This window comes from Lolium perenne, chromosome 4 (assembly GCF_019359855.2).
Source record: "Lolium perenne isolate Kyuss_39 chromosome 4, Kyuss_2.0, whole genome shotgun sequence".
NCBI classification, from domain to species: Eukaryota; Viridiplantae; Streptophyta; class Magnoliopsida; order Poales; family Poaceae; genus Lolium; species Lolium perenne.
Window position 1 is genome coordinate 99,815,114 of NC_067247.2, and position 23,603 is coordinate 99,838,716.

General features: G+C 47.3%; 1 protein-coding gene across 1 annotated transcript in view; it reads left to right on the forward strand.

Moving 5' to 3' along the window:
• The window catches only part of LOC127293453 (ubiquitin-conjugating enzyme 15), a 92,020-nt gene that overhangs the window by 31,503 nt on the left and 36,914 nt on the right, over window positions 1–23,603 (forward strand). The window contains exon 5 of the mRNA XM_051323080.2: window positions 6,248–6,336. Coding sequence (XP_051179040.1) covers window positions 6,248–6,336 — 89 coding nt within the window. The remainder of the gene's footprint in view (window positions 1–6,247; window positions 6,337–23,603) is intronic.

Consider the following 23,603-nt stretch of genomic DNA (forward strand, 5'->3'; position numbering starts at 1 on the left):
CAATGGGGCGGAAAAATCCCACACCCATTCTTACTATGGCATCTTGAGGTATTTCATCACCTGCACAAACATCAACTTGCCCCACTTGGGAGCCATCATTTTCTTCGAACTTCACACTACAAGATTCAATGATAATCCCGGAGGATACATCAAAGATTCTATAAGTGTGAGATTCGGCACCGTAACCAACAAATATACCCTCCAAAGCTTTAGGAGCAAATTTAGACAAACGAACCCCTTTGATTTTGTAGAAACACTTACACCCGAACACTTTGAAGTATGAGATATTAGGTTTGTTCCCGGTGAGTATTTCATATGGAGTCTTGTTCAAGCCCTTGCGGAGATAGAGCCGGTTGGAGGAGTGACAAGCGGTGGAGATGGCTTCGGCCCAAAAGTTATAGCGGGATTTATACTCCGCCATCATAGACCTCGCCATATCCATAAGAGTCCGGTTCTTCCTCTCCGCAACACCATTTTGTTGAGGGGTGTAAGCAGCGGAATATTGATGACGAATCCCCTCATCACTAAGAAAATCATTGAGTGTGTAGTTCTTGAACTCGGAGCCGTTGTCACTTCTTATTGCCATAATGAGGAGGTTGTGTTGGCGTTGCACCTCGGTAGCAAAGTCAATGAATACTTGTTGAGTCTCATCTTTCGTCTTGAGAAAGTAGACCCAAGTGTATCTTGAGTAGTCATCGACAATCACCAAGCAATGTTTCTTCGCACCAAGACTTGCATGAGTAACGGGACCAAAGAGATCCACATGAAGGAGCTCCAAGATCCTCTTGGAAGAGATGATGGTCTTGCTTGGATGCGGAGAGTCATGCATTTTGCCTTCAACACAAGCCCTACAAACACGATCTTTGGCAAAAGACACATTTTCCATTAGTCCCACAATATGGTTCCCCTTGTGAAGACTTTGCAAAGTTCTCATGTTGACATGGGCTAGGCGGCGATGCCACAACAAACCCACGTCCGCCTTTCCGAATAGGCACATCGCACTTGACGTGGTGGTCCCCGAAAAGTCCACCACATACAAGTTGTGTTCGCGATACCCAACGAATGCGACTTTTAGAGTCTTGCTCCACAAGAGGACCACAATATCATTATCAATAAAGACGGCGAAACCCATCTTGCCAAGGGCGGAAACGGAAAGCAAATTGTAACCAAGGGTTTTGACAAGCATGACATCCACAAGAGTAATGTTGTGTGCAACCACAACCTTGCCAAAACCCAATACCTCGGATGTAGAATTATCGCCAAAGGAGACGGTGATATCATTTATGTTAGGCCTCAACTCCTTGACGAGGTTCTTGCCGCCGGTCATATGACTTGTACATCCACTATCAAGTACCCATTTTGAACCTCCGGCGGCATAGTCCTACATGAGATCAATTCTTGGATTTAGGTACCCATTTTTCAATGGGTCCTCTTTTGTTAGCAACAAGGGTCTTTGGAACCCAAATAGACCAAGCAACATAACCATCATAAGGACCAACATATTTAGCATAGACATCACCATAATAATCTTTGAAGAGAACATAGTGAGGATTATCTATTCCCGCACCATCATCATTAATGGTGTTGCCCTTTCGGGGTTCACCATTAGCTTTCTCATGTGCGGGCATGGTCTTTTTCTTGTTTGCCTTTTTAGCCTTGGAATTAAAACCAAGTCCCTCCTTCCCATTGTTTGACCTTTGCTTACTCAAAAGATCATCCAAGGAAAGTTTACTTTGGGGAGAGGAGGTCCTAGCAAGTTCATCTTTCAACCTAGCATTTTCCTCAATAACATTTGCATGATCACATGAAGGAGTAGAGGAGCTAGGCACATCATATGAGGCAAGCCTAATTTGAAGTTGCTCATAAGACTTGGATAAGAGAGTGAATTCACTCTTCAAAGCTTTGTGAGCTTTGTCTAGTTCATCTAGATCTTTCACAAGTTTCTCATGATCAACCTCAAATTGGGCCTTTTCCTTTTTAAGCACTTTAGACTTAGCCCTAGCAAGATCTCTAGCTTTTGTGAGCTTGTTAATTTTATCTTGAGGCTCTTCAAGAGTTTCTAGCCTTTCCTCAAGAGAAGCTATAGTTTCTTGACTTTCCTCAAGAGCATTTTTAAGAGCATGTATTTCAAGAGAGTCTTCTCTCTCTATTTGACCCTTTTTCTCAAGCATATCACTTTGTTGAGCTATACGAACCATGAGGCTAGAAACATGCTTCTTAGTGTTACCTTGTAGGTTAAGAATGAAATCATCAAACTCTAGCATTTCTTGTTTCACTTTTAGACTAGCATCATCAACCCCTAGATCACTAGATAAGTTAGGCATAGAGGGGTTAGGGGATGATACCTCGGAGGATTTAGCCATAAGGCAACTTTCTTCCTCCACATGAATGACCTCATTGAGGGATTCACTTGGTGATGAAGAGTTGGTGGAGAGGGAGGCAAGAGCGACCAATCCATTAGAGGTTGCATCTTCTTCATCATCAACATCATCATCTCCGGAGGTATACTCTTCTTGAGTTGATAGCACAATAGGTGTGTCCAAGGAGGATCTTGCCATGAAGCAATGTGCATTCTTGATATGAGGGTTCTCATTGGGAGATTCAAAGAGAGATGAAGAGGGGGTGTTGGTGGTGACGATGGCGGCCAATTCCTTTGAGCTTTCTTCATCTTCATCACCACTAGAACTTTCAACTTCATCGGAAGAATATTCTTCCCTTGTTACTAGCACAACTCTTGAGGGCCTCTTGCCCTTCTTGGTCTTGTTGTTGTAGAACTTCTTGTTGAGGGGCTTTGAATATTTGCCCTTTGAATCTTTGCTCTTGTCCTTGGGAATGGGCCTCCCATTATGAAGCTCTCTATTCTCATAGGGGCATTCGGCAATGAAGTGGCGCTTGTGATCACAATTGTAGCATGATCTTGTCTTTGGACCAAAGCTAGTGAACCCACTTTTGTTGTTCCTCTTGATGTTGTCTTCCTTGGCCTTGGAGGGATCAATCCAAAACGACTTTGCATGGAAGGCCATGTGGTCATGGTAGTGGCATTGCAAATCTTCCGGATAGGTCATGCTCCAAGATGCCCTATAAGATTCTTGAGGAATCACTTCATCGACGGAGTTGGCCACCAAGGCAAGGTTGGAACCTTTTGCCATCCCAAGAGCACGATTGCGAGAATCATGAGAGGCTTCCTCAAGCACCTTGAGAGCTTGCATCTCGTGCACGACTTGTTGAGAGGTGAGAGAGGAATAGCATTCCCTCCCCACAAGAGTCTTGACATCAATCGGTACAAATGGCATCATGCATTCAATGTACTTCTCCTTGATCCAAGAGTCATTTATGTGGGTGGCACCAATAAGCCGGAAGGCATCGGCAACGGTGAGAAGTCTTCCATACATGTCCTCATGATCTTCATCCGGTAGCCTCAAGAATCCTTCGGCTTTATTCTTGAGAGCATTATACTTGTTCCTCCTTGTGCTCTCACTTCCAATGCAACTAGCGGTCAAACCATCCCAAGCTTCCTTGGCGGTGGTGTAGTTCCGGACACGATGCAATTCCTTCGTCCCCACACTAGATTGAATCATGTGCAAGGCGGTGTTGTTGAGTTGACTATCAACCGCTTCTCTTCTAGTCAAATTGTCGGGGTTGTATGGCTTGAAGCCCACCATGATGATTCTCCATAATTCATTGGAGGCACTACAAACATGAGAGCGGAACTCAAATTGCGAAGTATCGAAATTTTCAATAGAAAACTTAGGTGGGTCGCCCCGAATGTTCAAATGGGGATGGGGAACCGGTATATCGGGTGATTGGAAAGGTGGAGGTACTCGATTGTAGCACTCACTCCCATCGGTTCCCCTAGGAGATGCAATGGGAGATTTGATAGTGTTTAAGTTACCACCTTCCACGGGTTTGGCAGATGAGGGTAGGTCCGAAGCCTCTCCCTTATCTAACGCACCCGTGGCTTTTACCTCTACACTAGGAGCCTTGGGAAGGGCCGGAGCCAAAAGCTCGGCAATCATCTTTTTCATGCTTTCCATTTGGGCTTCCATGGAGGACTTCAACGAATTGAAGTCTTCCACGGAGACCATCTTGGCGGCCCCTTCCGAGGACTCCTCGTCCGGCATACTCTTAGGCGGTTAAGCCCGAAATAAGAGCCGAGGCTCTGATACCAATTGAAAAGATCGTATGCCGCACCTAGAGGGGGGGGGGGGGGTGAATAGGTGCTAACCAATTTTTAGTTCTTTTTCAATTTAGGCTTGACACAAGGGGTAAATTCTCTAGATATGCAACTAAGTGAATTTACCTATATGACAAGGCTAACAACTAAGCAAGATATATCTAAGCAATATATAGAGAATAGGATAGATGTAACCGAGAGTGGAGCACGCGATGACACGGAGATGATTCCCGTAGTTCCCTTCCTTTGCAAGAAGGTACGTCTACGTTTGGAGGAGTGTGGTTGCTACGAAAGCCAAACCAACAGCCACGAAGGCTTCACTCAGATCTCCGGTGAGCAACGCCACGAAGGCCTAGCCCACATCCACTAAGGGATTTCCTCGAGGCGGAAACCGGGCCTTTACAAGGTTCTTGGGGCACACATCCACAACCAAATTGGAGGCTCCTAAATCTGTTACAACACAACAATCAACAACAATACATCAACACAAATCAACTAGGGAACCAAATAGGAACACTAGCATGAGATCCCTCAAACAAGAGAGGGGGAAATGAAGAACGCTTCGGTGAGGATGTAGATCGGTCTCTTCTCCTTCGAATCTCCAAAGATCAAGAGCTTTGGTTGGGGGAGGAAGGAGATCTTGCAAATCTTGACTTTCTTTGAGGTGGCTCTAATGGAGGTGGCTTGGCAGATTTCTTGGATAATGATTGAGCAAGCAACCAAGGAAGAAGAAGGGGGGTATTTATACCCCCTCTCGAAAATGAGCCGTTGCTGCTTCCGGAGGGCCGGATAATCCGGCCTAAGTAAGGGCCGGATAATCCCCCCCCCCCCCCCGGATAATCCGGCCTTCGGGACAAAACCATGACATTGTCCGGCCAAAAGTCCGGCCCATGTACTGAGCCACATTTCTTCCAGTCCTTAGCCAAAAACGAGGGGGCCGGATATTTCCAAAATATCCGGCCCGGATAATCCGGCCCTGGTACAATACCGGGACATTATCCGGGCAAATGTCCGGCCCCCATACTGAGCTGCAAAACCTCGACGACTTAGCCAAAAACAGGGGGCCGGATATTTCAACAATATCCGGCCCGGATTATCCGGCCTGGCCAACTTTTTCTGAATTCTTTTGACAGACGATCAAATCCAACACACATGAATAAATATCTATGTAATCCCTGTACCACTTAAACAAACATAAGTGTATCATATATATTGACATCAAACACACAAAACATAATGTGAGAGATGTTCTTTCAAGCTCCGGCGACCACGGGAGAGGATGGCGGGGCCTGCGAGCTAGCAATGGCGTCCGTCTGGGTCGATTCGAGACTCATGGTGGAGAAATCGGACGACGGCAGTGCAGAGGAAGGTGAGGGCGCGCAGATTGGCGGCGGCGATTGGGAGGAGCTGAAACTTCCCTCGCGCGCAAACTATGGATTGTGTTTGATTGTGTTTGGGTTGCGTTCGGTTCGCTATGTCGGCCCCTACAAATACAGGCGAGTATAGGTTTCGGTCTCGGCCCAATTTTTTTCAGTTTCGCCTAGTTTACGGTTACTGATGGGCGCTAATTTTCAGCCCGAACCCGTAAACTGGCGGTTATTTTTTCGGTTTTGGCCCTTTTACGGGCTCTGCTAGAGATGCTCTTACATAATTCCGCTCAACTTTGACCAATTTACATTATAATATTTCTATGTTAAATTTGTCAAACAGAATAAGCTGAGATGGCTCACTATATTCATGTCTTTCTAAGATAAATAGATATCTGGAGGTTTGGTGAGCATCCAGTCCCTTTTGTATCTTAGCTTGTTTAATGTAATGGCAGGCTATATCAGTTAGCTTTTGAATTCCTTTTCTTCCTATGCATCATTTAGAAACCTATTCAAGCCTTCAAGGTTGTGTTGGATCCTTTGAACATAACCAACAATAATATGATACACTTTTCAGTTTGGGTTCTCATGTATTTGTCAACGTGTCTTTTATTCAACAGCTGTCATATTTCGATGAGCTGAACGGTGTATTTTGATGTGCCACAATCCCTGAAATACCAGTTTCTGTTGGTTCACTTGTCTGCAGATATATTGTATGACTCATGGTCGCCAGCAATGACGGTCAGTTCTGTATGCATCAGCATCTTGTCTATGTTGTCAAGTTCACCGGCGAAGGTTACACAGCTCCTCTGCATCCTCTCCCATTCACATTGATGACCATCTAGTTAATACATATTGGTTGCAGGCACTACAGGAATGGTGGGATACGCCGACGGCCAAACCCTACGCCGAGGGCTTTTTATCGGGGCCGTCGGCGTACGGCCTCGCCGGGGCAGCGCCGGAAGACGCCCGTCGGCGTACACTTGCCGTCGGCGTAGAGGATGCTACGCCGAGGGCAGCCGTCGGCGTCAACCTGGCCCTCGGCGTAGGCACCAGCGTAGCTGCTGCTCCATCGGCGACGCGACGGCGCGCTCACGGCGTCAGGCTAGACGCCGAGGGCTACCCTCGGCATAGGGCATGGCCCCCCTATGCCGACGGCCACCCTCGGCATATAGGATTTTTTTTCTTTTTTTTCTTTTTTTTCTCTCTCATATTACTTTATATTATGTTTCTATTATTTATTTACTAGTATGAATTATGTAAAAAAGGTTCTATTTTTTAAGAATTCGACGATGCATTGCATATATGTAGGTCCCACGGGTGACGCTCTTCGCAGACGGGTCAACCGGAGCCACTAGGCCGAACTTCTGCTATCTATGTACATATGTCCTTAAACATTTAGGAAAAATTCCATTGCTAACCCTAACTCCAACCCTAACCCTAACCGAGGCCATTCCCGCCCTAGGGTTTCCCGCTTCTGCGGGCCAACTTTCTATTTTGCGAACATTTTGGTAACCCTAAACCTCACCCGGATCCTATCCCTAACCCTAACCCTAGGGGTAGATCTGCGGGTTCCCCGCCCTAGGGTTTGGCTAACCTTGCATGTACCCGGCGTTGACGATTTCCGCATACATGGGCTAGCACTTGGTAAAATACAGGATCTGTATGTGGAAACTCCCGCAACGGCTCAAACGGAGCCTATTTTATGGTAAAGTATGTCCAACTTATGGTTTCCATGTACATATGTCCTAAACAAACCAAAGCAAGTAAAAAAGTCCATTGGTAAACCCTAGCACGGAGAAAGCTATAGGGGTAGATCTGCGGGGTCCCCGCCCTAGGGTTTTCCAAGATACAGACCATCGGAGCGTCGGAATCCCTGGAAAACTTGCATATGCCCATAACATATGTGTAAAATTGTGATGTAAGGTTTGGCTAACCTTGCATGTACCCGGCGTTGACGATTTCCGCATGCATGGGCTAGCACTTGGTAAAATCCAGGATCTGTATGTGGAAACTCCCGCCACGGCTCAAACGGAGCCTATTTTATGGTAAAGTATGCCCAACCTATGGTTTCCATGTACATATGTCCTAAACAAAGCAAAACAAGTAAAAAAGTCCATTGGTAAACCCTCGCACGGAGAAAGCTATAGGGGTAGATCTGCGGGGTCCCCGCCCTAGGGTTTTCCAAGATACAAACCACCGGAGCGTCGGAATCGCTGGAAAACTTGCATATGCCCATAACATATGTGTACAATTGTGATGTAAGGTTTGGCTAACCTTGCATGTACCCGGCGTTGACGATTTCCGCATGCATGGGCTAGCACTTGGTAAAATCCAGGATCTCGTATGTGGAAACTCCCGCCACGGCTCAAACGGAGCCTATTTTATGGTAAAGTATGCCCAACCTATGGTTTCCATGTACATATGTCCTAAACAAAGCAAAACAAGTAAAAAAGTCCATTGGTAAACCCTCGCACGGAGAAAGCTATAGGGGTAGATCTGCGGGGTGCCCGCCCTAGGGTTTTCCAAGATACAGACCACCGGAGCGTCGGAATCGCTGGAAAACTTGTGTGTGTCCACATGGCATGCACAAAAGTGATTTGAGAAGGTTTTATATCCAAGGCTACCCCCAAGGTGTGTCCGGCTTCTCGGACAGGGGGTTCCTACACTTAGGCAGATTCTGGATGTATAAGGGGGAACTCCCTCGGAGGTGAACTGGAGAGAAAAGTGATACATTTAAGAACTTAAGACCCACACACGATACAAAACACTTAAATAACTAGACCCACACACATACCAAAGCGCTTAAAGTACTAGACCCACACACGAACCGAAACACTTAAAGAACTACACCCACACACAGGAACCAAAACACTTAAAGAAACTAAACCCACACAGGAACCAAAACACTTAAAGAACTAGACCCACACACAAACCAAAACATTTAAAGAAACTACACCCACACACGAACAAAGCACTTAACACTGGGTCGACGCATGACCCGCTAGACACACGGACTCGACACACACACATATTAATCAGAGAAGTCGAAATCTTCATCCTCGCTGGGGGTGTCCTCTGAAGCGGTTGTTTTGAGGTTCCACGACCACCGTTCATCATTCTCCCCCCATGTCGACGCCTCTCCTTTGGCGTACTCTGCTTCAACCTCGGCCTTCCTCTGCCGCTTTCCCGCCCTCCTCTCTCTCCTGTACGCCTGCTTGTCCTTCCAGAATGCGCGCATTGCCTCGACGTCTCCGGGATGGTCTTTGCGCCATTGTGCCATGAACTGCTCGTCCGCCTCGGTGGTATCAATCCGCCGCTGGCCAGCCCTGTACCGCCGCGCTTCACCCTGTGAGCGAAGTAGCGGCTCAGTAGAGAGACTCTGAGCTTCCGTCAGAGACCTGACCTCCGGGAAGTTCATTTCGTGGCGCGGCCGGCCAAACCTCCAAGCCGCAACGTCGTATGCTCGGGCAGCAGCCTCCTTCGTGTAGAAGGTGCCGAGCCACACACGCGTTCCACCGGCGGTGATTTCAGCCTCGAAATGCCCCGCAGGCCGCAGGCGAACGCCGATGAAGCCCGTGTTGCTACGGCGACGAGGAGCCATCTCAGCGGCAGCTCAGCTCAGAGGATTTTGTGGTGCTGTTGGATGAGAGAAGTGATGAGGAGAGAAATGTTGCTGGTGCTGTTAGTGGAGAAGACATGGCTATATATAGGCCGACGAGGGGCTGAAACGGCGGGAAAACTTGGCGGGAGAGAATGGGCGGGAAAGGGTGGGCGGGAAAACTTGGCGGGAGAGAATGAGCGGGAAAGGGTGGGCGGGTAAACTTGGCGGGAAATCATGGCGGGAAAAAAGGGCGGGAGAGAAGCAGCGGGAAAGGGTGGGCGGGAAAAAAGGGCGGGATTCCTACACTTAGGCAGATTATGCATGTATAGGGGGAACTCCCTCGTAGGTGAACCAGAGAGAAACTTGAGATCATATGGGATGATCCTTGTTTCCACATGTACCTATGACCTAACCAAGCTCAAATGGAGGCATATGCCCACCGGGGGACCCCCGATGGGATGCAGTCAAAGGGGTAGACCGCGCGGTCAACAGAACTAGGGTTTCGTCGGAAATCGAGCATCGGATCTAGGGAATGGCCCCAAAACTTGTGTGTGTCCACATGGAATGCACAAAAGTGATTTGAGATGGTTTTATATCCAAGGCTACCCCCCCAGGTGTGTCCGGCTTCTCGGACAGGGGGTTACTACACTTAGGCAGATTATGCATGTATAGGGGGGAACTCCCTCGGAGTTGAACCGGAGAGAAACTTGAGATCATATGGGATGATCCTTGTTTCCACATGTACCTATGACCTAACCAAGCTCAAATGGAGGCATATGCCCACCGGGGGACCCCCGATGGGATGCAGTCAAAGGGGTAGACCGCGTGATCTAACAGAACTAGGGTTTCGTCGGAAATCGAGCATCGGATCTAGGGAATGGCCCCAAAACTTGTGTGTGTCCACATGGAATGCACAAAAGTGATTTGAGATGGTTTTATATCCAAGGCTACCCCCCCAGGTGTGTCCGGCTTCTCGGACAGGGGGTTACTACACTTAGGCAGATTATGCATGTATAGGGGGGAACTCCCTCGGAGTTGAACCGGAGAGAAACTTGAGATCATATGGGATGATCCTTGTTTCCACATGTACCTATGACCTAACCAAGCTCAAATGGAGGCATATGCCCACCGGGGACCCCCGATTGGATGCGATCAAAGGGGTAGACCGCGCGGTCAATGAGAACTAGGGTTTCGTCGGAAATCGAGCATCGGATCTAGGGAATGGCCCCAAAACTTGTGTGTGTCCACATGGAATGCACAAAAGTGATTTGAGATGGTTTTATATCCAAGGCTACCCCCGGTGTGTCGGCTTCTCGGACGGGGGTTACTACACTTAGGCAGATTATGCATGTATAGGGGAACTCCTCGGAGGTGAACAGGAGAGAAACTTGAGATCATATGGGATGATCCTTGTTTCCACATGTACCTATGACCTAACCAAGCTCAAATGGAGGCATATGCCCACCGGGGACCCCGATTGGATGCGATCAAAGGGGTAGACCGCGCGGTCAACGTAACTAGGGTTTCGTCGGAAATCGAGCATCGGATCTAGGGAATGGCCCCAAAACTTGTGTGTGTCCACATGGAATGCACAAAAGTGATTTGAGATGGTTTTATATCCAAGGCTACCCCCAGTGTGTCGGCTTCTCGGACAGGGGGTTACTACACTTAGGCAGATTATGCATGTATAGGGGGGAACTCCCTCGGAGTTGAACCGGAGAGAAACTTGAGATCATATGGGATGATCCTTGTTTCCACATGTACCTATGACCTAACCAAGCTCAAATGGAGGCATATGCCCACCGGGGGAGCCCCGATGGGATCCCGTCGAGGGGTGAGACCGCGCGGTCAACAGAACTAGGGTTTCGTCGGAAATCGAGCATCGGATCTAGGGAATGGCCCCAAAACTTGTGTGTGTCCACATGGAATGCACAAAAGTGATTTGAGATGGTTTTATATCCAAGGCTACCCCCCCAGGTGTGTCCGGCTTCTCGGACAGGGGGTTACTACACTTAGGCAGATTATGCATGTAGAGGGGGGAACTCCCTCGGAGGTGAACCGGAGAGAAACTTGAGATCATATGGGATGATCCTTGTTTCCACATGTACCTATGACCTAACCAAGCTCAAATGGAGGAATATGCCCACCGGGGGACCCCCGATTGGATGCAGTCAAAGGGGTAGACCGCGCGGTCAACAGAACTAGGGTTTCGTCGGAAATCGAGCATCGGATCTAGGGAATGGCCCCAAAACTTGTGTGTGTCCACATGGAACACAAAAAAGTGATTTGAGATGGTTTTATATCCAAGGCTACCACCCCAGGTGTGTCCGGCTTCTCGGACAGGGGGTTACTACACTTAGGCAGATTATGCATGTATAGGGGGGAACTCCCTCGGAGGTGAACCGGAGAGAAACTTGAGATAATATGGGATGATCCTTGTTTCCACATGTACCTATGACCTAACCAAGCTCAAATGGAGGCATATGCCCACCGGGGGACCCCCGATGGGATGCAGTCAAAGGGGTAGACCGCGCGGTCAACAGAACTAGGGTTTCGTCGAAAATCGAGCATCGGATCTAGGGAATGGCCCCAAAACTTGTGTGTGTCCACATGGAATTCACAAAAGTGATTTGAGATGGTTTTATATCCAAGGCTACCCCCCCAGGTGTGTCCGGCTTCTCGGACAGGGGGTTACTACACTTAGGCAGATTATGCATGTATAGGGGGGAACTCCCTCGGAGGTGAACCGGAGAGAAACTTGAGATCATATGGGATGATCCTTGTTTCCACATGTACCTATGACCTAACCAAGCTCAAATGGAGGCATATGCCCACCGGGGGACCCTCGATTGGATGCAGTCAAAGGGGTAGACCGCGCGGTCAACAGAACTAGGGTTTCGTCGGAAATCGAGCATCAGATCTAGGGAATGGCCCCAAAACTTGTGTGTGTCCACATGGAATGCACAAAAGTGATTTGAGATGGTTTTATATCCAAGGCTACCCTCTGTGTGTCGGCTTCTCGGACGGGGGTTACTACACTTAGGCAGATTATGCATGTATAGGGGGGAACTCCCTCGGAGTTGAACCGGAGAGAAACTTGAGATCATATGGGATGATCCTTGTTTCCACATGTACCTATGACCTAACCAAGCTCAAATGGAGGCATATGCCCACCGGGGGACCCCCGATTGGATGCAGTCAAAGGGGTAGACCGCGCGGTCAACAGAACTAGGGTTTCGTTGGAAATCGAGCATCGGATCTAGGGAATGGCCCCGAAACTTGTGTGTGTCCACATGGAATGCACAAAAGTGATTTGAGATGGTTTTATATCCAAGGCTACCCCCCCAGGTGTGTCCGGCTTCTCGGACAGGGGGTTACTACACTTAGGCAGATTATGCATGTATAGGGGGGAACTCCCTCGGAGGTGAACCGGAGAGAAACTTGAGATCATATGGGATGATACTTGTTTCCACATGTACCTATGACCTAACCAAGCTCAAATGGAGGCATATGCCCACCGGGGGACCCCCGATTGGATGCAGTCAAAGGGGTAGACCGCGCGGTCAACAGAACTAGGGTTTCGTCGGAAATCGAGCATCGGATCTAGGGAATGGCCCCAAAACTTGTGTGTGTCCACATGGAATGCACAAAAGTGATTTGAGATGGTTTTATATCCAAGGCTACCCCCCCAGGTGTGTCCGGCTTCTCGGACAGGGGGTTACTACACTTAGGCAGATTATGCATGTATAGGGGGGAACTCCCTCGGAGTTGAACCGGAGAGAAACTTGAGATCATATGGGATGATCCTTGTTTCCACATGTACCTATGACCTAACCAAGCTCAAATGGAGGCATATGCCCACCGGGGACCCCGATTGGATGCGATCAAAGGGGTAGACCGCGCGGTCAACAGAACTAGGGTTTCGTCGGAAATCGAGCATCGGATCTAGGGAATGGCCCCAAAACTTGTGTGTGTCCACATGGAATGCACAAAAGTGATTTGAGATGGTTTTATATCCAAGGCTACCCCCCAGGTGTGTCCGGCTTCTCGGACAGGGGGTTACTACACTTAGGCAGATTATGCATGTATAGGGGGGAACTCCCTCGGAGTTGAACCGGAGAGAAACTTGAGATCATATGGGATGATCCTTGTTTCCACATGTACCTATGACCTAACCAAGCTCAAATGGAGGCATATGCCCACCGGGGGACCCCCGATTGGATGCAGTCAAAGGGGTAGACCGCGCGGTCAACAGAACTAGGGTTTCGTCGGAAATCGAGCATCGGATCTAGGGAATGGCCCCAAAACTTGTGTGTGTCCACATGGAATGCACAAAAGTGATTTGAGATGGTTTTATATCCAAGGCTACCCCCCCCCCCCAGGTGTGTCCGGCTTCTCGGACAGGGGGTTACTACACTTAGGCAGATTATGCATGTATAGGGGGGAACTCCCTCGGAGTTGAACCGGAGAGAAACTTGAGATCATATGGGATGATCCTTGTTTCCACATGTACCTATGACCTAACCAAGCTCAAATGGAGGCATATGCCCACCGGGGGACCCCCGATGGGATGCAGTCAAAGGGGTAGACCGCGCGGTCAACAGAACTAGGGTTTCGTCGGAAATCGAGCATCGGATCTAGGGAATGGCCCCAAAACTTGTGTGTGTCCACATGGAATGCACAAAAGTGATTTGAGATGGTTTTATATCCAAGGCTACCCCCCCAGGTGTGTCCGGCTTCTCGGACAGGGGGTTACTACACTTAGGCAGATTATGCATGTATAGGGGGGAACTCCCTCGGAGTTGAATCGGAGAGAAACTTGAGATCATATGGGATGATTGACAAGGGATTAACTTGTCAGTGCCTACGGATTGTAGACTAGGGTTTCGTTAGATGTAGAGCGCAAATAGATCTCGAAGGTTTTAGCCGAAAAGTACTCGACGGTGTAAAAACTAGGGTTTTAGAGACAACGATTCGATGCTTTCTGCGTCCCTCGACTCCCCCTTATATAGGAGGCGGAGCCGAGGGTTTCGTATTGTACAAGTTACAGAGTCCGGGTAGGTTTCTAACTCCTCCCGCAAGATTACAAATAATGCTTCCTATTACAACTCTAGCTTTCCTTAACAATATCTTGGGCTTCCGAACCTTCTTATTCTTCGGGTAATGGGCCTTCAGTAAACCCCGGGTACCATCATCGGCAGGCCCATTGGGGATGCCTATGTCAGTAGCCCCCGAGATTTTGCTTGAATCGTAGAGTCAGGGAAAATCTCCACCGTTTATTTTTACTCGACAATTCAAAAACCTTTCTATATTTCTTCACATAAGTTTCTATATTGTGCAGGGATAATGGTAGTTGGGGCTAGTTCATCTGACGGATCAGGTACTAGTTAACTGCTCTAGTGGCAATCCGCAAAAACCTACTTCAAAATCACGTCCCTGGACATGATCTCGGGATACTGGTGCAAACTTCGACAGGTGCCGCTTAAGGTCTTACCATTCTGTCGAGTCCCAGTTATATTTATCGGGTACCTAACGCGTCCGTTAGGATTTTTCTTCGTATCTGTTGATACGGATAAAAGTAGCAAACCGACGTCAGAGACGGCGCCACGCCTCACAGAACGGATCTGGGGTCTTACCTTCGCAAAGTTCTGCGGCATTCAGAAATTGATCGCAACTTTGGCGTTCTGAGAATATATTGTCGAGTGCTTATTCGGCTGTTGGAATGGCACATTTTATTGAGTCAAAGATGACTTATATTTTTCTCCCGATGGGAGTATATGCAGAGTTATTTATAACTCGAAATATACTCTTTGGCTCTTCTATCTTTCTTCTTTGCATTCTTTCTTTTTCTTTCTCTCCTCTTTTTTTCTTGTTTTTTATGATTTCATCGGGCACGCGAACAGTGTTCCCGATGGGAGTAGCCCCCGAGGCTACAGCCAAGGACTTGTGCTTGGTTGTAGGCTCCATGCTTTATGCCGATATATTTTTTCTCTCCCGAAGTTTTATAATTTCTCGGGTGCGCGAACAGCGCTCCCGATGGGAGTAGCCCCCGAGGCTATGAACAAATATTTGTATTTGATCATAGGCTCATGCCATTTCTATTTTGCTTTTCTTGATCTTTTCATTTTTCCAAAGTAGCCCCCGAGCATTTGATCAAAAACTTGTATTTGATCAAAGGCTCAGCATTATTTTCCATGTCGCCTTTTATGAAGCTGTTGAGTCGAATTTTTCCTTCTGCCAAGGTGACGTTATTGTTGACGATAGCCACGATTGCTAGTCAAAATTTTTCGAGAAGTCTTCTCCCGCTGCCTTGCGGGCCCAATTGATCCACTATCTTGACACGTCGTGCAAGTGGGGGACACACGTCCTCCGCTTTTTCTGGCGCACGTACCGTAATTTCTTTAATGTTGAATTACTTTTTTACCCTCGTGTCCACGTGGCTACCATCTGCCACACATTTTTCTTATCCAACGGTCCGCCGCTTGACCGCACCTTTAAATAAGATCTTCTTCTTCCTCCTCGAGCACTTCCGCTCGCGCCGTTCTCCTGCTCTCATCTGCAAATTTGCTCCTGCGACCCACAACCACCTAAGCTCCTTGTCTCCAAGCTGCAAACCCTACGCCATTGTTGATGCCACCGCGTCGATTGACAAGGCACAACACGCCGGAGTCCTCCATGGCCGCCGTGGATCTGGGGACGGCGGAGTGGGAAAGATCGAAGATTTCCACCCAAGACATCAACATGCTGAAGAAACTGGGGATCAGCAAGAAGCCCAACGCTCTGTGCTTCCCCGGTGAGGAGAGCTACCCAACCCCTCCAATGGGGTACCGGGTAAGTTTTGTCGACCACCTCATCCGCGGTCTTTCCGCCCCCATTCATCCTTTTCTCCGCGGACTGCTCTTTATCTATGGTTTGCAACTCCACCACCTCACGCCAAATTCAATCCTCCATATCTCCATTTTCATCACCCTCTGCGAGGCCTTCCTTGGCGTCCAGCCTAACTGGGCGTTATGGAAGCGCATTTTCTTCTGCCGCCGTAATGGCTCGCCCAATGTCGCCTATAATATAGGCGGCGTTGTAATTTCTGTTCGGCCCACTGTCGACTACTTCGACGTCAAACTTCCTGACTCAGTTCAAGGGTGGCGCAAGAAGTGGTTGTATATTCAGGAGGAGAACCACGGATGTGCTGAAGACAACATCCCTCCTTTTGATGGCGCCGAAAAAATCCTTCGCCGCCGCTCCTGGGACGCAGAGGCTACCGAAGAAGAAAAGGCGTCGACAGAAACCTTGATGGCTCGTATCCACGAGTTGCAAAATACTCGCGGCAAAGAGCTGTCTGGTATCCAAATCACGGCTTATTTTCTTAGGACTAGAGTGCAGCCGCTTGTGCTCGTAAAAATCCTCTCTGGAAGTATGCTGGTGACGAGGACGTAGATCGGCTGTCGGTGGATTTGGAGGTCAAGGATTTAGAAAAGCTTGTCCGAAAAATCTCTTCTCTCAGCAAAAAAGATTCTGTCCCTTCGTCCTGTCGTGTAAAACCGTACAGCGCCACCAATGCGCTTCCCGAGGTAATTTTTGTCGGTTGATTTGTTATTGCCTTGCTATTTTCCTGTAATTCCTTTTTATTGACATCTTCCCCTGTTTTATATAGAACCATCCAAATCTTGTCTCGCTTCCTCCCCTTCCTGAAGATGGAGAAGTCGAGGAAAGGGCCGTTGTTACCGACGACAACCAAGATGCCCCCTCTTTTGTGAATGAACCCGCAGATTCTCGGAAATCTGCGGGATCTATTGAAAAGGAAGCTGCCTCTGAAGGCACTGCATCGGCACAATCTCCTCCTCCTGCTGTTTCTCCAAAGAACAAAAGGAAAAGGAATGATGTCGAAGATTCCGGTACCTCCAAACCCGAAGAAGCTGTTCCTTCGCATCAGAAGGCAGCTTATGATCCATACCTTGAGAGCCTCATCAGTTCGTAAGTCCCCTCTCTTTCTCTTTTTTTTTACTCGAAGATTTTTGTCTATCTTGCTTTTTATGCTACCAACATTTTATCGTAGTGATGATGAGGAAGAAGTACCAGCTGCTGATGTGGCTGCTCGAACGAGTACGTCACATACTCTAGTTGTTTCGGAACCGCCATTTGAAGGAGAGGAATCCTCGCCTCCTCAACAAAAACGTTGGTGCTTCTACTCCTCCTCCAAATCCCCTTGCTCCTTCACCGAAAAGGGCAAGGACTGAAACAATCCTGGAGCCTACTCTCCAATTGAGTAGCTCCTCTAACTCTCTCTTGGATGATGTGAGTTCTTAATTTTCTTGTCACTATCTATACTTCCTCTGTTTGCTTCTGTGTGCCATTATATTTTTCTTGTACCGACATTTTCTTTCTTTGTCCCTTTCTTTTTTTAACAGCCTATGATCAAAGAACTTATTCGTATCAGTGCCCAATTCATTGGGTACCGTGAATATGCCAGTAAGACTGAAGGTAAAGCCTTGCTGCTTCTTTTTGCACCTGCCTTCTTACTCCTTTGCTGTCGATGTTTTTAACTAAATTTTGCTTTCTTGGCAGAAAAACTGGCAGAGGTCAACGAGCGTGCCAATACTCTTGCTCAAAAATTAGAACAAAGTGAAGAGGCTCGTAAGAAGGCCGAATCAGATGTTGTTCAAGCTAGAGCAGAGGCTGACAAAGCCAAGACTGATGCTGCTGGTGTCGAAGATCTTAGGAAGAGACTTCATGATGCCGAGACTTCACTGAGTGAGCATATAGCTGCACAATCTGCTCGCGAGGAAGCGGTCCTTAAGCGCATAAGGACGCAAAATCGTCGCTTTGTCAGTAAGTATCTGAACCACTTCATATCCCTTGAACTTTCTTTCTTTCGCTCGTTTATTGATCATTAAGTTTTTATCTTGACAGATAGAACATGTCAAGACTTTGAACTGGAAGACCCCGACAATGATCCTCTTCTTGACGCCGTTTCGTTCCTTGAATTTCATGGAACAGAAGCACGCGAGGTCATTGATCAAGCTAAAGCAGGGTTGTCGCGACTCTTCCCCTACTTCTTCCCGAAGAAAGAGGAACCCGCAACTTTCCTTGCTCTGGCTAAGTGCTTTAATCCACCAGAAGATCTTGGGCTGAAGATGCGCCAGGAAAATATGAAGGTCGCTGTTGAAAACACTGTTGCCTTGGTTGCTGATAGTCAGCAAACTATCGACTGGGCGAAAGTAGGCGACACGGAGCAGATAGAACAGCCAAAATGGCGATCACTGATCAAGGCGGCAAAACCCAATACGAAGAAAATCTTGTCCTATCTCGGGATCAAGCCATCTTCGACTCCTAGCTCATCAAAGCCGGAGGTCTAGTTGAATGCCCCTTTGCTTTTTTCTTTTTTAGCTTATCTCCTTCTTTTGGCACTGTTGCCATAGTGTTGTTGGCGATGACTGCTTCAGTAGGTCTCTAGAGGTCCTTCTTTTGTAATAGACATGTATATATTATGGGAATGAATGGAAATCTATCTTTGCTCAATGATTGATGTCGAAATTTCTCTTTTTTCCAGTTAATTTTTGACAACTATACGTCAACTCCTGGTCCTTCCGAGGTTTTTCCTTCGCCTCCTTCGAAGAAAACCCATGTCGCTGTTAATTTGGTCGAAGATTCTGCGAGTAAGACTTCGGCAGAAGATTTGAAAGAGCTTCAACAACAGCTCCAGTCTATGAAGAAGCAATCAATTATGCTTATGGAACAATCTCGGAAATCCTCTGAGAGGGAAAAAGTAGCACTCCGACAAGCTCAAGATGCTATAATCGAGAAAGATGCCGCCATTGCTGAAGCTACTGCAGCTATGTCTCGAGAAAATTTCATGCTTCAACTGCTAACAGATGCTAGCTTGGATATGGCAGGTATGCTTCGGTATCTTTGTCACACTTTATCTTTCTTTTTTACTTGTATTCTTGTTGCCCGCTGATTTTATCGAAATAGGTGCCTTTTTGAATGCTACTACGGAAGATGAACGTGTTGAAGCTCGTTCTAATGCTCTTCTGAGGCTTGCACGTGATCATGGTTCAAATTTTTGAGGCACACCTGAACGGACTCGCCAAATCGTCAGATTTCAAGATCGTGCTCTTCAGGTCCGCGATTTTCTCGACTTTTGCACGAGGACCTTGTCTTTAGTTTACGGGACCATGTTTCCACGTAACAAGATGCCAGAGACGCTTCCCGCTCTGATGGAACAATTTCGAGATGCTCCTCGAATCCATGGATTTGTGCGAGCCCAATTAGCTGCTGGCGCGAGGTTCGCCATGATTATGATAAAAATCTGCTGTCCGAAATTAGATATGAGTCAAATTGTTCCGAAATGTCTGGCGAAGATGGCGAAGAGAAAAAGGAACTTCGGCAAATATGATGACGTTGTGACTCCTGTTGCCGAAGATATGATGGATGAACTTCTTCGACTGGACGCTGAATTCTTCGTAAAAGGCAGTTATGCGGAACATAGTACTCGCGCTGTAAATAATGAACGGCTGACGATAGATAATATACTGGGTAGCTCTTGAAGTTTTGTTGCTCCGAGGATTGTATCTTGTGTGTAGTAAACATAATCTATATTGTAAAGTTACTATTTTTCTGTTTTTCAGTGCCAAGCCCCCGGGCGTTTTGATGGCGATATTTTTCTCTTGTTATAATGCGAGGTTGTCCCAGGGCAAGATAATTTATATTTGTACACTATTTTTGCGGGTGCGAACCCTGAGCTTTTCTGTTGATTGCTATTTTGCGACGTAGTTTTATTTGGCGAGGTACTTTATACCAAAGCGAGATATATATATTGTATCTTCTGGGTAAGAGCCCCCGAGCCTGTCGAAAAGATATATAATTCCACTATCTTTATTATATTGCAGCACCGCGAGCCCGCCTCATTAAAAACCTTTCCCGGCCCCACTCGGTGCCCCGAAAAAGGAAAAGAGTGCGTATGAAAACTCGCGAGCGTTTCAGTACATTGTATGTTTACAGAGGAGACTATATTTCGGCATCTAGGCGTAGAAACGCCTGAGCTGTGCCACGTTCCAAGGATTTGGCTCAGCAGTCCCCGTCTTCTTGTCCTTGAGTCTGTATGCTCGTCCTTCGATTACCTCTGTGACTATGTAAGGTCCAAGCCATGGTGACTCGAGTTTTTCATGACTTTTTTGATTTAGTCGCAAAACCAAGTCGCCAACTTGGAAAGACCTCGGTCGCAGTCGTCGACTATGGTAGTTTTTCAGGTCTTGTTGATACTTGGCAACTCGTGATAGGACTTCATCTCGAGCTTCATCAAGTGCGTCGACATCATCTTCTAAGGCTTTTCTCGAAGTTTCTTCATTGTATTCTGTAACTCTTGGAGCATCATGTTCTATTTCTATCGGCAATACTGCTTCAGCTCCGTGGACCAGGAAAAACGGCGTCTCCTGCGTCGCCGTGTTTGGTGTTGTTCGAATACTCCACAACACACTTGGCAGCTCCTCTGGCCAAGTATGTCGAGCATTTTCCAATGGTCCCAACAAGCGCTTCTTGATACCATTGTAGATAATGCCGTTGGCCTTCTCGACTTGACCATTGGTCTGTGGATGTGCGACAGACGCAAAACTCAGTTTGATGCCTACTTCTGCACAATATGCTTTGAACTCCTTGGAAGTAAAGTTACTGCCGTTGTCTGTGACGATGCTGTGAGGTACTCCAAATCGAAAAACGATGCTTTTCACAAACTTGATTGCTGACGTGCCGTCCGGTGAATTTATCGGCTTTGCTTCTATCCATTTAGTAAATTTGTCGACAGCAACGAGCATATACTCATATCCACCTGGCGAAGCTTTGTGTAGTTTTCCCACCATATCGAGACCCCACTGAGCAAAGGGCCAAGACAATGGGATTGGCATCAATTCTGCTTCCGGAGAATGAGGTTTGGCGGCGAATCTTTGACACGCGTCGCAAGTTCGCACTATTTCCTTCGCGTCCTCAATTGCTGTTAACCAATAACTGAAGACTTTGGCCGCGATAGCGCGGCTGCTTGCGTGGTGCCCGCATATTCCTTCGTGTACATCTTTCAGGATGATCCGTCCTTCTTCGGGTGTGACACATCTCTGTAGCACACCTGAGATACTTCGCTTATACAACTCCCCTTTTACCACAGTAAAAGCTTTAGATCGCCTAATTATTCGCCTTGCTTCAACTGGATCGTCGGGTATTGTTTTCCTTAGGATGTATGATATGTATGCCTGCATCCATGGAATTTGCACCATCATGACTAGCTCCTGTTCCTCTTCTTCTTCTTCCAGTGATTTTTTGGTGACGTCTGAAGGTTTTTCTTCCTTCTCCTTCTTCTTTGTTTTCATTGGCTTTGTTGATCTCTCGCTTATTTCTTCAAAAAACACGCCTCGAGGGATCGCGAGACATTGTGACCCGATGTTTGCAAGGACATCGGCTTCATCATTGCTCAATCTGCTGATGTGGTTTACCTCGCATCCATCAAACAGTTTTTCCAGCTCATTATACATCTCCTTGTATGCTATCATGCTCTCATTGACTGCATCACATTGGTTCATAACTTGCTGTGCTACCAACTGTGAGTCGCCGAAAATTTTCAGTCGGGTTGCACCGCAAGCCTTTGCCATCTTCATCCCGTGTATGAGAGCTTCATATTCTGCTTCATTGTTAGACGCGTTTGGGAACATCATTCGCAAGACATACTTCAACTTGTCGCCTTCAGGTGATACCAATATCACGCCTGCTCCAGCGCCTTCTAACCTTTTGGACCCGTCAAAGTTCATAGTGCAGGTTATCGATAAATCTGGAGGCCCCGTATTTTGTAGCTCCATCCATTCTGCGATGAAATCCGGTAAGACCTACGATTTTATTGCCTTTCTTTTTTCATACGTGATGTCCCGAGGGGAAAGTTCTATTCCCCAAAGGGAGACACGACCCGTAGCTTCTGGGTTGTTCAATATATTTGACAGAGGGGCTTCATTGACCACTATTATCGGGTGCGCCGAAAAATAGTGTCGCAATTTTCTTGCTGTCGTAAATACTCCATACGCCAGTTTCTGGTACTGAGGGTACCGCTGTTTTGAAGGTGACAGTACTTCACTGATGAAATATATTGGCCTTTGAACTCCATGGAGCTTTCCTTCTTCCTCTCTCTCGACTACCAAAACCGTGCTAACCACTTGGGGTGTGGCTGCAATGTATAGAAGGAGAGGTTCTTTCTCTTTAGGCGCTACCAAAATTGGTGGTGTCGAAATTGTGCACTTGAGGTTCTCGAAGGCTCTATCTGCTTCCTCGTTCCATTGAAATTTCTCCCCTTGTTTGATCAATGCGTAGAACGACAGCGCCTTTTCTCCTAGCCTGGCGACGAATCTGCTTAAAGCTGCGACTCGCCCCGTCAGCTGTTGTATTTCTTTCAACTTTGTTGGCTTCCTCATAGTTACGATGGCCTGTATTTTTTCGGGACTAGCTTCAATCCCTCTTGCTGATACTAAGAATCCAAGAAGTTCTCCTGCAGGAACGCCAAAGGAACATTTTGCCGGGTTCAACTTAAGGCAAAACTTGTCAAGGTTGTCGAAGGTTTCCTTCAAATCTTTGATCAGTGTTGACCCTTTCATTGATGTTATCACGACATCGTCGATGTAGACTTGTACATTTTTTCCAATCTGTGTTGCAAGGCACTTCTGCATCATCCGCTGATATGTTGCTCCCGCGTTTTTCAAACCAAAGGGCATTGTTTTGTAACAAAACACGCCATAAGGTGTTATGAACGCTGTCTTGGCCTCATCATCTTCTTTTAATCTGATCTGGTTATAACCAGAGTATGCATCCAAGAAGGAAAGACGTTCACATCCTGCCGTGGAGTCGATGATTTGATCGATCCTTGGGAGGGGAAAGTGATCCTTAGGACAATGTTTATTGAGACACGTAAAGTCGACGCACATGCGAAGGACTTTCGTGTGTTTCTTCGGCACCATCACTGGGTTAGCTACCCATGTGGCTTCTGTAGATATCTCTTTGATAAAACCAGCATCCTTGAGTCGATCTATTTCTGATAGCATAGCTTTGCGGTTTGGTTCCGAAAAACGCCGCAAGGGTTGTTTGATTGGTCTCGCGAGAGGGTCCAAGTTGAGGTGGTGCTCGGCAAGTTCCCTGGGTACTCCTGGCATGTCAGCTGGACACCATGCGAAGATTTTCCAGTGCTCACGGGGGAACTCGACGAGCACGCTTTCCTATGCGAGGTCCATATTTGTTGCAATGGATGTCGTTTTCTTCGGGTCCGTCGGGTGGATTTGTACTTCTTTTGAATCCTTCGCTGCGTTAAAGGTTGGTTCCCTGAGCGGCCTCCCTGTGTCTGGCAAAACATTGTAATCAGTTTGCCTTGGCGCCATATATTCTGCTTGCATCCCGAAGGTTTCCGATAGTTGATGAAAATCTCTGTCGCACTTGTCAGCTA